The 16,908-nt window shown below is 42.1% G+C and overlaps 1 protein-coding gene across 1 annotated transcript; it reads right to left on the bottom strand.

Moving 5' to 3' along the window:
* Positions 1–1,311: 1,311 nt before the first annotated feature.
* LOC129002805 (ATP-dependent (S)-NAD(P)H-hydrate dehydratase-like) lies at positions 1,312–14,738 on the bottom strand. Its single transcript, XM_054430876.1, has 2 exons — positions 14,542–14,738; positions 1,312–3,053 (listed from the first exon to the last, which is right to left on the bottom strand). Exon 2 carries the CDS (start codon positions 3,037–3,039, stop codon positions 2,011–2,013), a length of 1,029 nt encoding a protein of 342 aa, XP_054286851.1. The 5' UTR covers positions 3,040–3,053; positions 14,542–14,738; the 3' UTR covers positions 1,312–2,010.
* Positions 14,739–16,908: the final 2,170 nt, after the last annotated feature.

Here is a 16,908-nt window from a genome sequence, read left to right as displayed (position 1 = left end):
CATAGGCACTATTAATTCTGGTCGAGTATAGATACAGAAGGTAAAGACATTGTTTAAACTAAGTTCACAGTACGACCTTATAAAGCTTCGTTTGCACCAGGGCGGCACGGAACGCACGGGCAGCCATCACACAATTAACATTGAACATATGATGGAAAATTCCGGCAGTCCCAGGGACGCCGGCAAAGGACAACCTGCAATTTTTCGCCTTGTTCAATGTTAAACAAATGCCATGATGGCCGCCAATCGGTGTCGTGCTGCACTAGTGTGAACGAGGCTTAAAATAGTAACAAATCGGTTGTTCAAGGAATGTAAAACTTTTTTATTTAAAATAATGTATTTATTTTACAGTTTATTAAACATGTGATTGTATTAAATCAAAAGTAGACCTAACCTAAAATACCCTATCAAAAAACTAAACAATAATATACGTACTTTCTAAATTAACTGTTAATCACCTAGTCCTAAAAAAATTTTATTAGGGCCTTTAGATGGGGCCTTTATGCCCCCAGTCCCAACTTTAAGTCTTAGCTGTCTGGCGCCCCCCCTAAAACACTTGGCTGACTGGCGCCCTAGGCTCCAGCCTAATGGGTAATCAGGCCCTGCGTCTGATTGTTTTTTGTGCCTTAATATTTTGTATTTGTTTTGCTGAAAAAGTTTGTCTGGGTACATTATATGGGTATTAAACATTAATTGAATTGAAACTGCCCTGTTACTAAACGGCTTGATAATGTTTGGTGTGACTACCAACGCCTCATTGCACGACATTTCTTCTTAACAGCCTGCAACAATAGCATACCAGCTACACATCCGACCTGTATCGTGTCCATATTGGAACGGTCCAAATGTCAGTCACATTGGGCAAGGACAGTCGGCGGCGTTCTATATGCTCGTGTAGTCAATGCTCTTGCGTTCAATACGCTGCTGATTGTCGGCTTCATGTAGTCCTAGACATTTTTGCCCGTACTATCGGCGGCGTTTCATACGCTCCGGCCCTTAGAAAACATACTAAACTACGGAAGTATTTAAAAAAGGGATGTAGTTGAGGTGGCTTACGTGAGAAAAATAGTTCAGAGGCCAATAGATACACAATTAAAAGATAACTTTAGAGATCTTAATTTTTTTTTACCTTTTTACCTAAATTCTAAAACTACCTCCTTAAAATTCTCTTGGAAAAATGCTGTAGCAGCACAATTAAGGTATAGTTTTCAGCTATGTTTGATTTTTCAAATGTTTTGAAAAACGTAATTTTTTCTATTGCCAGCTAACAAGTCTATATGGTTTAAAAGGTGTGACGATGAACACATCATATACTGATAACCATAATTTTATTTCAAAAAGACAATTAGTAATAGACAACTCCTTTACAACTATATTTGGCACCAGATCTAATAAGTTCTAGTTCTAAAGTAGTTTAAAGATAGAAAAATACAAAATAAATGCTCCTTTACTTAAGTACAACTGTAAGACATCTTCAGTTTGGATGTGGCTTGAAGAAGCTGAGGAAAGAATTATTATTCATCCAAACCAAATATTAATAGCAAATCAAATTTAATTAGTTTTAAGACAGTAAAATTGGTCCTAAATATATTATTATCAAGGTACAGTATGTTGAAAACACATTTAAAAGTGAACGTTTTTTAGGCTATATGTTTTAATTAGTCGAAAGCTGTTGTCCACTTAATAACTGATGGATAGCTAAATACTTTTGGGGAATGAAAGATATTCTATTGAAAACGATTAAAGACAGTGGAAGATTACTTTATAATTAATTATTACTGGTAGACTTACACAAGACACAAGCATTCCTATTATTTTACTAGGGCCTATACTTGGCAAGATCTTTGAAATGGTAACTACAAAGGTATTATTATTATTGGATCAAAAAGAAACTTGACCTAATAACTGTTGAATAGGTAGTGAAATTCTAAGTAATGCAATTCGTGTATTATTAACTCATTTTTCATCCTAGATGGTTTCTGTAACAAAGCGACACAAGCTATGCTAATTTTACTTTTTATTCAATAACAATTTATTTTGATCTATCAAATATTTCCACTTATCGTCGAACAAGTTGTCAAAAACTAGTGGAAGCTTTTGCAAAATGTCGGTTGTCAACATACCTCGTCCTTTGTCCTCAAAAGCGATCCGATTACAAACCTTGACGATGGTAGTGGCTGCGAGAGCTGCATATAGTTGGGGAGCGTCCTTTCCTTCTTTCTGGTCAGCCTTTGTGGCCCAGTAGGCAAAAGTCCCAAGACAACCACTGAGCACATCTCCCTGTCCACCGCATCTTCGAGGAGATCCTTTTGTATTTTCGTAGTTTAAAATCGAATCACCTCGAACAATTATGTCCCGCTCACCTTTAATCACAACAGTCACGCGTGGTCCGATGGCTTTTGATAGCAATTTGCCTGTAACTTCATAATCCGCAACAGTTATGTCTTCACCTTTTAGCACCGCATCGCAAAGTAGGCTGAATTCATGAGCGTTTGGAGTAAGGTAAATATCGTTCGAATAGTCTTTCAAAACTGTTGGGTTCTCTGATAAAAAGAAAAGACCATCAGCATCAAACACTAAAGGAATGTTTGCACTTTTTAAACTTGGTATCAATGTTTTGATTCGTGTCATTACATCAGGATCTCTCCCGAGACCTGGTCCTATGATCCCTGCGTGCAGCTTTTTCAACCAACTGTTTTCTTCTTCTTTAGGCATATCAACGTCCAAAAACGGGACCACCATTAATTCTGGGCTGTATGACTTGATTGGCTGAGCAGCAGCGTGGACGCAGAAGACGAAAACTAGGTCTGCTCCAGTTCGCAACGCACTCATTCCTGCGTAATAAGGAGCTCCTGTGAAGTCTTTAGATCCTCCAAAAACTCCAATCCTTCCACTTTCTCCTTTGTGCTTGGAGTAAGAGAGTTCAGGGATCAAAGGCTTGCAATGTTTGATCACCTCACTGTTCACAATGTTGCTAGCCATCGCTGACATTAAACGATGAGTGATCAAAAATATACTTGTTGTTGAAGGCTTTATCATAAGTCGCAGTAAACCTGAAATAAAATAAATTATAGCTTATACAGTCTGTTCCAATTAATTAGTCTTTGAATGGGAAGTTCAATCTTGGAAAATGTCAGCATAGTAAAGACCAATTATAACTTAAAAAACATAGGTCCTGTATGCCTAATAAATACTGAAGTTTTAAAGATGGTCTTTCCACATATATACATAATAGTGGTCGCCTCGTGGTCGAAAACTCGACCACTGTAAATAGCACTCGACCACCACCTCAAGCTGTAAATAAAAGATGTGATTGGAATTGCTGTAAATAAAAGATGTGATTGGAATTTCTTCCATTTGTTTTGGTTTTCTGTTTATATTTCATTGTTATTTTGTCACCAGCATGGCAACCCTTAAGACCCATGTTAACTTTTTATTTTATTTTTACTTACTTATAGACTTTTCATTGAAATGGCGCCCATACTAAGTAGGTATTTTAAGCCAAGTATGAATGGAGATGAGTGTAGGATGAGTGGCGCGATCTTGTAGACTTGTTAGTGACTAAGGCTGACATATTCCTTAGACACAGCTGTTAGTTAGTAGCCCATACAGCCAATGACAACTACGGGACCTACAGTTTATAGTGGAATCCGAACCACATTTTTGCCTTGGTATTAACGAATTGGTCTAATTATCAGGATAGTTCTGCGGATGGTCGTAGTACTCACTAGTGCCGACGTTAACTCACACAAGGGAGTACTGCATCCACAGTGCATGCCTATAAATATCTATAATTCATTTTTTGTCCTTTTTTAGCCTATTTTAATTTATAAAGGGATTCTGCTCATCTTCGGGCAAATACCTTTTTTAACAGTTGCGTAGACTTTCCCTGCGATGCACACCAGCTGAGAAAAAGGTTTTAAAGAAACATGCTTGCCTATTAATATATAGATGTTGATAACTCTCTTATGCATATTTTAGCATTCATTCAGATTATTTTGTATTGTTTACCAAATTAAAATCTTGTAGCCTAACATCAAAACCAAAACTTAAAAACTGTTTAATAAGTCAGATACATCAAGAAACAGGTTTATATACTATGCCTAGTTCTTAAAGTAAGGAACCATTCCCACTAGGTATGGCCGTTGCGATACCACCAACCTTACGATACTTGGTATTCGAATACCATTTCGGAACTGCACTATCAATAGGCCTACCTACTTCAAGTCTCAAATCAATTTTTGAAGTTCCAAATCAAGAATGGCTAGCTTAAAATGTTACGAAAAGTAAATAAAAGATAAGTCTAACTTAATACCACTTAAAACATATATTTACACGGTACTTTGGTAGCCCTACCTATTATCTGGAGGCCACCCTTACACAGTGCGATGCGGCAGTTATGTTAGGTTGGGTTAACATAAATATGTTTGTAGGACTTTCCTCGTTCTGTTATGAATCGAATGATACCAGATGAGTATTACTATCAAGTCACTTGATTTTTCATCTGTGTGGAGTCAAGTCGCCCTGAAGATGGCACTCTGTATCGAGGCCGAAATGTAGGTGAGTACATTAGTAGTGTTTCGCCGTTTTTTACACGGTTGTCGCCAGAAGACCACGATTCTATATTAAGTGACCGTGGAAGCCTATCCAGGAAAAATAAGGTAAAAATTAACTTAACTACTGCCTATTTAAGTTCTTGAATCTGAAATAATTTAAAATAACATTACCTAGAACACTTGTGTGAACCTGGCAATAACTTGGCAATAAGTAGTACGCCCCCTAAATTACTCCCCAGGTACATGATGTTGATACTGTCGTGTCCGTTGAAGTGTCCTCTATCTGTTGGCATCGTCGTTATTATTGCTCGCGGACGTATTTTTCCACAATACGGCCAGCAATAGATTTAAAAGGGCGCGCCCACTACTTATTGCTGGTTTTACCCCCCCTAAATTACTCCCCAGGTACATGATGTTGATACTGTCGTGTCCGTTGAAGTGTCCTCTATCTGTTGGCATCGTCGTTATTATTGCTCGCGGAAGTATTTTTCCGCTATACGGCCGGGAATATATTTTTTCGGGCGCGCCCACTACTTATTGCTGGTTTTACCCCCCCTAAATTACTCCCCAGGTACATGATGTTGACACTGTCGTGTCCGTTGAAGTGTCCTCTATCTGTTGGCATCGTCGTTATTATTGCTCACGGACGTATTTTTCCGCAATACGGCCAGCAATAGATTTGAAAGGGCGCGCGCACAACTTATTGCTGGTTTTACCCCCCCTATATTACTCCCCAGGTACATGATATTGACACTGTCGTGTCCGTTGAAGTGTCCTCTATCTGTTGGCATCATTGTTAATATTGCTTGCGGACGTATTTTTCGGCAATACGGCCAGCAATAGATTTTATCGGGCGCGCGCACTACTTATTGCTGGTTTTACCCCCCCTAAATTACTCCCCAGGTACATGAAGTTGATACTGTGGTGTCCGTTGAAGGGTCCTCTATCTGTTGGCGTCGTCGTTATTATTGCTCGCGGACGTATTTCTCCGCAATACGGCCAGCAATAGATTTGAAAGGGCGCGCGCACAACTTATTGCTGGTTTTACCCCCCTTATATTACTCCCCAGGTACATGATGTTGATACTGTGGTGTCTGTTGAAGGGTCCTCTATCTGTTGGCGTCGTCGTTATTATTGCTCGCGGACGTATTTCTCCGCAATTCGGCCAGCAATAGATTTGAAAGGGCGCGCGCACAACTTATTGCTGGTTTTACCCCCCTTATATTACTCCCCAGGTACATGATGTTGATACTGTCGTGTCCGTTGAAGTGTCCTCTATCTGTTGGCATCGTCGTTATTATTGCTCGCGGACGTATTTTTCCGCAATACGGCCGGGAATAGATTTTTTCGGGCGCGCCCACTACTTATTGCTGGTTTTACCCCCCCTAAATTACTCCCCAGGTACATGATGTTGATACTGTCGTGTCCGTTGAAGTGTCCTCTATCTGTTGGCGTCGTCGTTATTATTGCTCGCGGACGTATTTCTCCGCAATACGGCCAGCAATAGATTTGAAAGGGCGCGCGCACAACTTATTGCTGGTTTTACCCCCCTTATATTACTCCCCAGGTACATGATGTTGATACTGTCGTGTCCGTTGAAGTGTCCTCTATCTGTTGGCATCGTCGTTATTATTGCTCGCGGACGTATTTTTCCGCAATACGGCCGGGAATAGATTTTTTCGGGCGCGCCCACTACTTATTGCTGGTTTTACCCCCCCTAAGTTACTCCCCAGGTACATGATGTTGATACTGTCGTGTCCGTTGAAGTGTCCTCTATCTGTTGGCATCGTTGTTATTATTGCTCGCGGACGTATTTTTCCGCAATACGGCCGGGAATAGATTTTTTCGGGCGCGCCCACTACTTATTGCTGGTTTTACCCCCCCTAAATTACTCCCCAGGTACATGATGTTGATACTGTCGTGTCCGTTGAAGTGTCCTCTATCTGTTGGCATCGTCGTTATTATTGCTCGCGGACGTATTCTTCCGCAATACGGCCGGGAATAGATTTTTTCGGGCGCGCCCACTACTTATTGCTGGTTTTACCCCCCCTAAATTACTCCCCAGGTACATGATGTTGATACTGTCGTGTCCGTTGAAGTGTCCTCTATCTGTTGGCATCGTCGTTATTATTGCTCGCGGACGTATTTTTCCGCAATACGGCCAGCAATAGATTTGAAAGGGCGCGCGCACAACTTATTGCTGGTTTTACCCCCCCTATATTACTCCCCAGGTACATGATATTGACACTGTCGTGTCCGTTGAAGTGTCCTCTATCTGTTGGCATCATTGTTAATATTGCTTGCGGACGTATTTTTCGGCAATACGGCCAGCAATAGATTTTATCGGGCGCGCGCACTACTTATTGCTGGTTTTACCCCCCCTAAATTACTCCCCAGGTACATGAAGTTGATACTGTGGTGTCCGTTGAAGGGTCCTCTATCTGTTGGCGTCGTCGTTATTATTGCTCGCGGACGTATTTCTCCGCAATACGGCCAGCAATAGATTTGAAAGGGCGCGCGCACAACTTATTGCTGGTTTTACCCCCCTTATATTACTCCCCAGGTACATGATGTTGATACTGTGGTGTCCGTTGAAGGGTCCTCTATCTGTTGGCGTCGTCGTTATTATTGCTCGCGGACGTATTTCTCCGCAATACGGCCAGCAATAGATTTGAAAGGGCGCGCGCACAACTTATTGCTGGTTTTACCCCCCTTATATTACTCCCCAGGTACATGATGTTGATACTGTCGTGTCCGTTGAAGTGTCCTCTATCTGTTGGCATCGTCGTTATTATTGCTCGCGGACGTATTTTTCCGCAATACGGCCGGAAATAGATTTTTTCGGGCGCGCCCACTACTTATTGCTGGTTTTACCCCCCCTAAATTACTCCCCAGATACATGATGTTGATACTGTCGTGTCCGTTGAAGACTTGTGTGAACCTGGCAATAACTTGGCAATAAGTAGTACGCCCGCCCGCTAAAATCTATTGCTGGCCGTTTTGCGGCAAAATGCGACCGCGTAACATGAAACCGATGATGTCACCAGATAGAGGACAGTTTAACGGACACAACAGTATCAATATCATGTACCTGGGGAATAAGAAAGGGGGGGTAAAGTCAGCAATAAGTAGTGGGCGCGCCCGAAAAAATCTATTGCCGGCCGTATTGCGGAAAAATACGTCCGCAAGCAATATTAACAATGATGCCAACAGATAGAGGACACTTCAACGGACACGACAGTATCAACATCATGTACCTGGGGAGTAATTTAGGGGGGGTAAAACCAGCAATAAGTAGTGGGCGCGCCCGAAAAAATCTATTCCCGGCCGTATTGCGGAAAAATACGTCCGCGAGCAATAATAACGACGATGCCAACAGATAGAGGACACTGCAACGGACACGACAGTATCAACATCATGTACCTGGGGAGTAATTTAGGGGGGGTAAAACCAGCAATAAGTAGTGCGCGCGCCCGATAAAATCTATTGCTGGCCGTATTGCCGAAAACTACGTCCGCAAGCAATATTAACAATGATGCCAACAGATAGAGGACACTTCAACGGACACGACAGTATCAACATCATGTACCTGGGGAGTAATATAAGGGGGGTAAAACCAGCAATAAGTAGTAGGCGCGCCCGAAAAAATCTATTCCCGGCCGTATTGCAGAAAAATACGTCCGCGAGCAATAATAACAACGATGCCAAAAGATAGAGGACACTTCAACGGACACGACAGTATCAACATCATGTACCTGGGGAGTAATTTAGGGGGGGTAAAACCAATAATAAGTAGTGCGCGTGCCCGATAAAATCTATTGCTGGCCGTATTGCCGAAAAATACGTCCGCAAGCAATATTAACAATGATGCCAACAGATAGAGGACACTTCAACGGACACGACAGTATCAACATCATGTACCTGGGGAGTAATATAAGGTGGGTAAAACCAGCAATAAGTAGTAGGCGCGCCCGAAAAAATCTATTCCCGGCCGTATTGCAGAAAAATACGTCCGCGAGCAATAATAACGACGATGCCAAAAGATAGAGGACACTTCAACGGACACGACAGTATCAACATCATGTACCTGGGGAGTAATTTAGGGGGGGTAAAACCAGCAATAATTAGTGGGCGCGCCCGAAAAAATCTATTCCCGGCCGTATTGCGGAAAAATACGTCCGCGAGCAATAATAACGACGATGCCAACAGATAGAGGACACTTCAACGGACACGACAGTATCAACATCATGTACCTGTGGAGTAATATAAGGGGGGTAAAACCAGCAATAAGTTGTGCGCGCGCCCTTTCAAATCTATTGCTGGCCGTATTGCGGAGAAATACGTCTGCGAGCAATAATAACGACGACGCCAACAGATAGAGGACACTTCAACGGACACGACAGTATCAACATCATGTACCTGGGGAGTAATTTAGGGGGGGTAAAACCAGTAATAAGTAGTGCGCGTGCCCGATAAAATCTATTGCTGGCCGTATTGCCGAAAAATACGTCCGCAAGCAATATTAACAATGATGCCAACAGATAGAGGACACTCCAACGGACACGACAGTATCAACATCATGTACCTGGGGAGTAATATAAGGTGGGTAAAACCAGCAATAAGTAGTAGGCGCGCCCGAAAAAATCTATTCCCGGCCGTATTGCAGAAAAATACGTCCGCGAGCAATAATAACGACGATGCCAAAAGATAGAGGACACTTCAACGGACACGACAGTATCAACATCATGTACCTGGGGAGTAATTTAGGGGGGGTAAAACCAGCAATAAGTAGTGGGCGCGCCCGAAAAAATCTATTCCCGGCCGTATTGCGGAAAAATACGTCCGCGAGCAATAATAACGACGATGCCAACAGATAGAGGACACTTCAACGGACACGACAGTATCAACATCATGTACCTGTGGAGTAATATAAGGGGGGTAAAACCAGCAATAAGTTGTGCGCGCGCCCTTTTAAATCTATTGCTGGCCGTATTGCGGAGAAATACGTCTGCGAGCAATAATAACGACGACGCCAACAGATAGAGGACACTTCAACGGACACGACAGTATCAACATCATGTACCTGGGGAGTAATTTAGGGGGGGTAAAACCAGTAATAAGTAGTGCGCGTGCCCGATAAAATCTATTGCTGGCCGTATTGCCGAAAAATACGTCCGCAAGCAATATTAACAATGATGCCAACAGATAGAGGACACTCCAACGGACACGACAGTATCAACATCATGTACCTGGGGAGTAATATAAGGGGGGTAAAACCAGCAATAAGTAGTGGGCGCGCCCGAAAAAATCTATTCCCGGCCGTATTGCGGAAAAATACGTCCGCGAGCAATAATAACGACGATGCCAAAAGATAGAGGACACTTCAACGGACACGACAGTATCAACTTCATGTACCTGGGGAGTAATTTAGGGGGGGTAAAACCAGCAATAAGTAGTGCGCGCGCCCGATAAAATCTATTGCTGGCCGTATTGCCGAAAAATACGTCCGCAAGCAATATTAACAATGATGCCAACAGATAGAGGACACTTCAACGGACACGACAGTGTCAATATCATGTACCTGGGGAGTAATATAGGGGGGGGGGAAAACCAGCAATAAGTTATTGCTCGCAGACGTATTTTTCGGCAGTACGGCCAGCAATAGATTTTATCGGGCCCGCGCACAACTTATTGCTGGTTTTACCCCCCCTAAATTACTCCCCAGGTACATGAAGTTGATACTGTGGTGTCCGTTGAAGGGTCCTCTATCTGTTGGCGTCGTCGTTATTATTGCTCGCGGACGTATTTCTCCGCAATACGGCCAGCAATAGATTTGAAAGGGCGCGCGCATAACTTATTGCTTGATTTACCCCCCTTATATTACTCCCCAGGTACATGATGTTGATACTGTGGTGTCCGTTGAAGGGTCCTCTATCTGTTGGCGTCGTCGTTATTATTGCTCGCGGACGTATTTCTCCGCAATACGGCCAGCAATAGATTTGAAAGGGCGCGCGCATAACTTATTGCTTGATTTACCCCCCTTATATTACTCCCCAGGTACATGATGTTGATACTGTGGTGTCCGTTGAAGGGTCCTCTATCTGTTGGCGTCGTCGTTATTATTGCTCGCGGACGTATTTTTCCGCAATACGGCCAGCAATAGATTTGAAAGGGCGCGCGCACAACTTATTGCTGGTTTTACCCCCCTATATTACTCCCCAAGTACATGATATTGACACTGTGGTGTCCGTTGAAGTGTCCTCTATCTGTTGGCATCATTGTTAATATTGCTTGCGGACGTATTTTTCAGCAATACGGCCAGCAATAGATTTTATCGGGCGCGCGCACTACTTATTGCTGGTTTTACCCCGCTTATATTACTCCCCAGGTACATGATGTTGATACTGTCGTGTCCGTTGAAATACGTCTGCGAGCAATAATAACGACGACGCCAACAGATAGAGGACACTTCAACGGACACGACAGTATCAACATCATGTACCTGGGGAGTAATTTAGGGGGGGTAAAACCAGTAATAAGTAGTGCGCGTGCCCGATAAAATCTATTGCTGGCCGTATTGCCGAAAAATACGTCCGCAAGCAATATTAACAATGATGCCAACAGATAGAGGACACTCCAACGGACACGACAGTATCAACATCATGTACCTGGGGAGTAATATAAGGTGGGTAAAACCAGCAATAAGTAGTAGGCGCGCCCGAAAAAATCTATTCCCGGCCGTATTGCAGAAAAATACGTCCGCGAGCAATAATAACGACGATGCCAAAAGATAGAGGACACTTCAACGGACACGACAGTATCAACATCATGTACCTGGGGAGTAATTTAGGGGGGGTAAAACCAGCAATAAGTAGTGGGCGCGCCCGAAAAAATCTATTCCCGGCCGTATTGCGGAAAAATACGTCCGCGAGCAATAATAACGACGATGCCAACAGATAGAGGACACTTCAACGGACACGACAGTATCAACATCATGTACCTGTGGAGTAATATAAGGGGGGTAAAACCAGCAATAAGTTGTGCGCGCGCCCTTTTAAATCTATTGCTGGCCGTATTGCGGAGAAATACGTCTGCGAGCAATAATAACGACGACGCCAACAGATAGAGGACACTTCAACGGACACGACAGTATCAACATCATGTACCTGGGGAGTAATTTAGGGGGGGTAAAACCAGTAATAAGTAGTGCGCGTGCCCGATAAAATCTATTGCTGGCCGTATTGCCGAAAAATACGTCCGCAAGCAATATTAACAATGATGCCAACAGATAGAGGACACTCCAACGGACACGACAGTATCAACATCATGTACCTGGGGAGTAATATAAGGGGGGTAAAACCAGCAATAAGTAGTGGGCGCGCCCGAAAAAATCTATTCCCGGCCGTATTGCGGAAAAATACGTCCGCGAGCAATAATAACGACGATGCCAAAAGATAGAGGACACTTCAACGGACACGACAGTATCAACTTCATGTACCTGGGGAGTAATTTAGGGGGGGTAAAACCAGCAATAAGTAGTGCGCGCGCCCGATAAAATCTATTGCTGGCCGTATTGCCGAAAAATACGTCCGCAAGCAATATTAACAATGATGCCAACAGATAGAGGACACTTCAACGGACACGACAGTGTCAATATCATGTACCTGGGGAGTAATATAGGGGGGGGGGGAAAACCAGCAATAAGTTATTGCTCGCAGACGTATTTTTCGGCAGTACGGCCAGCAATAGATTTTATCGGGCCCGCGCACAACTTATTGCTGGTTTTACCCCCCCTAAATTACTCCCCAGGTACATGAAGTTGATACTGTGGTGTCCGTTGAAGGGTCCTCTATCTGTTGGCGTCGTCGTTATTATTGCTCGCGGACGTATTTCTCCGCAATACGGCCAGCAATAGATTTGAAAGGGCGCGCGCACAACTTATTGCTGGTTTTACCCCCCTTATATTACTCCCCAGGTACATGATGTTGATACTGTGGTGTCCGTTGAAGGGTCCTCTATCTGTTGGCGTCGTCGTTATTATTGCTCGCGGACGTATTTCTCCGCAATACGGCCAGCAATAGATTTGAAAGGGCGCGCGCACAACTTATTGCTGGTTTTACCCCCCTTATATTACTCCCCAGGTACATGATGTTGATACTGTGGTGTCCGTTGAAGGGTCCTCTATCTGTTGGCGTCGTCGTTATTATTGCTCGCGGACGTATTTTTCCGCAATACGGCCAGCAATAGATTTGAAAGGGCGCGCGCACAACTTATTGCTGGTTTTACCCCCCTATATTACTCCCCAAGTACATGATATTGACACTGTGGTGTCCGTTGAAGTGTCCTCTATCTGTTGGCATCATTGTTAATATTGCTTGCGGACGTATTTTTCGGCAATACGGCCAGCAATAGATTTTATCGGGCGCGCGCACTACTTATTGCTGGTTTTACCCCCCCTAAATTACTCCCCAGGTACATGATGTTGATACTGTCGTGTCCGTTGAAGTGTCCTCTATCTGTTGGCATCGTCGTTATTATTGCTCGCGGACGTATTTCTCCGCAATACGGCCAGCAATAGATTTCTTCGGGCGCGCCCACTACTTATTGCTGACTTTACCCCCCTTATATTACTCCCCAGGTACATGATGTTGATACTGTCGTGTCCGTTGAAGTGTCCTCTATCTGTTGGCATCGTCGTTATTATTGCTCGCGGACGTATTTTTCCGCAATACGGCCGGGAATAGATTTTTTCGGGCGCGCCCACTACTTATTGCTGGTTTTACCCCCCCTAAATTACTCCCCAGGTACATGAAGTTGATACTGTGGTGTCCGTTGAAGGGTCCTCTATCTGTTGGCGTCGTCGTTATTATTGCTCGCGGACGTATTTCTCCGCAATACGGCCAGCAATAGATTTGAAAGGGCGCGCGCACAACTTATTGCTGGTTTTACCCCCCTTATATTACTCCCCAGGTACATGATGTTGATACTGTGGTGTCCGTTGAAGGGTCCTCTATCTGTTGGCGTCGTCGTTATTATTGCTCGCGGACGTATTTCTCCGCAATACGGCCAGCAATAGATTTGAAAGGGCGCGCGCACAACTTATTGCTGGTTTTACCCCCCTTATATTACTCCCCAGGTACATGATGTTGATACTGTAGTGTCCGTTGAAGTGTCCTCTATCTGTTGGCATCGTCGTTATTATTGCTCGCGGACGTATTTTTCCGCAATACGGCCGGGAATAGATTTTTTCGGGCGCGCCCACTACTTATTGCTGGTTTTCCCCCCCCCTAAATTACTCCCCAGGTACATGATGTTGATACTGTCGTGTCCGTTGAAGTGTCCTCTATCTGTTGGCATCGTCGTTATTATTGCTCGCGGACGTATTTTTCCGCAATACGGCCGGCAATAGATTTTTTCGGGCGCGCCCACTACTTATTGCTGACTTTACCCCCCCTTTCTTATTCCCCAGGTACATGATATTGATACTGTTGTGTCCGTTAAACTGTCCTCTATCTGGTGACATCATCGGTTTCATGTTACGCGGTCGCATTTTGCCGCAAAACGGCCAGCAATAGATTTTTTCGGGCGCGCGCACTACTTATGGCTGGAGTTATTGCCAGGTTCACACCAATACCTAGAACTTGTAAATAAGTTAAAAGTTGGGTCTAAGACCAAAAGAATGTTATTTAACTTCCTATCACAGAATTCTTAGGGGGAACAGTTCCGCAGAGAGCCTGCGATTGGCCTTATATTATCGGGTAAATAATGATATACCAGTATACCGGTATATATTATATTCTTAGCCTATGTATCGATACCTATTTATTCGGTTTGATATTAATATCGCATTAAATTTAATTTATTAAATATCAATAACCAATCATAACTCAAATCGATGTTTAAAACTTAAGAGGGAATTAAAAGACATATAATATCATACCAGGCTAACTTAAATAACACAAAATTATGATAAGATAGCCTGTACCTCTAAAGTTCCTCAGACATCATTTGATAAAACAAAATACACAACATAAATGTGTATTAGCCTAAAAACTTGCACAATCACGTATCTACTAATTTCAATTTATCATCAGAATATTCGAATGACCACTGACAGTGACATGACATATTTATTTAGTTTTAGCATAACTATGGTTTTAGTAGTAATAATCGGACAATCGGTACGGTAATCTAATCTTGATCTCAAAGTTGCTTGCAGCTTGCACTTGCACTAGCCACTGCCACTAGCATTTCCTGCACTTACTTGCTTTGCTTCCTTGCTTGCTTGCAATTGCAGTTGCAGAGCAGCAGCAGAGCAGACGACAATTTTTGTCACGGCCCACGGGAACGGGAACGGGGACAAGGGATAGGGATTTTGCGATACTATCGAATCGATACCAGTATGTATCGATACTTTTATTGCGATACTGCTGGTATCGTATCGGTATCAGTTGTTCCGATATTTACATGGTATCGAAGGGACCTGAGAAAATTGTAAAACATAACATTAATTAACAGAGAACTACTAATGTGCATACTTTGGCCGCTTTGGCTGATATATTTATCAGGAACGGTTCCATCCAATCTGATCCAAAGAGCGACAATATCGCAAATGTAACGGTTCCAAAAAACAGTACCGTATTATTTTTACTGCGGCGAGACGGTCGTAGCACGAGTAGTTTTTCCAACTCGTGTTTGTTTATGGCTGCATCTTTTACCATGAAACTCTAGTTGCATCATTGACTGTATATCACTGACTCTTACCACAGATAATATAACCCCTACTAGGGGTTATATTATCTGTGCTCTTACTCTTATGGGGGTTTTCCTTGAAAATAAGTAAACTATATATATAAAATATTTTTGACTATTTGCATTTCCCCCATAGTTCCCACATACATAAAACATACTCCCTTAGTAGATTTCCCATCCTTATGGAACAGCTGAAGCCAATTTTATTGTTGGTTCTCCTGTCCGGTTTTCTGTAGATGTCATGTTTTGTTTACAATTTGTTTCTATTATTTTAGGGTTAGTTACTCAGTATTTGTGTCTCACTGTTTGGTTATATAGCTAGTGGACGAGTTTATTGTTTATGATTAGATAGTTTTGTTTGGTTAAACGAGGTTTTAAATTACTGAAGTAACAAGAAACAAATTGTAAACAAATACAAATCACGACATCTACAGAAAACCGGACAGAACTAACAATAAAATTTGCTTCAGCTGTTCCATAAGGATGGGAAATCTACTAAGGGAGTATGTTTTATCTATGGTTCCCACCACTCGATCATGCTAGTTCGCGGACTCGTATGAATACACAGTAGACACGTTTGTGTTATAATATTTTATACGCTGGGTTTCCTTCTTTACTTTGTGGTATAGATTGGTAATCCCATGTTATTTATTGACTGTTAGCATATAATCCCTGACATGACATGTTTCAAGTGTGATTCTTTAGTGTTAAAGCCTTATTCTGTTCATAAAGAGACGTATTGTTAGTGATAGCAACTTTACCTTATTACTTTGAATTTTGCAAACATTACCATTACTTTGCTTTTACTAATCGGTTTTGGCAAATGTCTGCAAAAATCCTACTATAATAATTTAATAGATAATAAGATATATTTTATATATGTATCATCTCAAAAACGTAAATGTGAATTTAACATAAAATTGCGTAAGTTGTATAAAAATAAGAATAATCCATGTTAAATCATTGGTGCATAAAGTTTTCATTGTTTAAAACCCGATTGGTATTTTTTGAAATATTTAGACCAAGTCGAAAGCAGTATCTTATCCCACATATCGTATATTTTGTCAATGATTAATAACATGCCAAACAGCGAAACTATGACCAAATAATGCCACTGTTAATTATGTTTCATGTTTTGCCACTTGATGATTTTTATAAGGTTAACAGTAATATTGAACTCAACTGGTCTTTAAACTATTAAATTACCAATTAAGCCAAATAAAGCTGGTATAGGCAGTTACCTACATAGTTTTAAGGCTTGATTCTAGCTCATAGAACAAACTATCTAGTTAATCCATTATTTTAGCGATCTTTGCTAATAAAGGTCTGAAGGAAATTACAAAAATGAACTAACCAATTAAAAGTACTATAAACTGTTTAATTATTGCGATATAATTTTTATGCACAATACAAACACAAACTAGAATTATAGTCTGATATTCTTAAACTATTCACACTATGAAAAACATTAGCCCTGACCATATGTTCAAAAAAAATGCACAAATAATCGTCACTAAATTAAGCTTTTTACATCATGAAATGAGCATCACATCAAACATCAAGCATGAACAGTACATTTTCCATTCAAGTCATGGTCCAC

This window comes from Macrosteles quadrilineatus, unplaced genomic scaffold (assembly GCF_028750875.1).
Source record: "Macrosteles quadrilineatus isolate MER2022 unplaced genomic scaffold, UCM_ALF_1.0 Scaffold_9__3_contigs__length_116548681, whole genome shotgun sequence".
In the NCBI taxonomy this organism is placed as follows: Eukaryota; Metazoa; Arthropoda; class Insecta; order Hemiptera; family Cicadellidae; genus Macrosteles; species Macrosteles quadrilineatus.
Note: the sequence above shows the minus strand (reverse complement) of the source record. Positions and strands in the feature narration are given on the sequence as shown.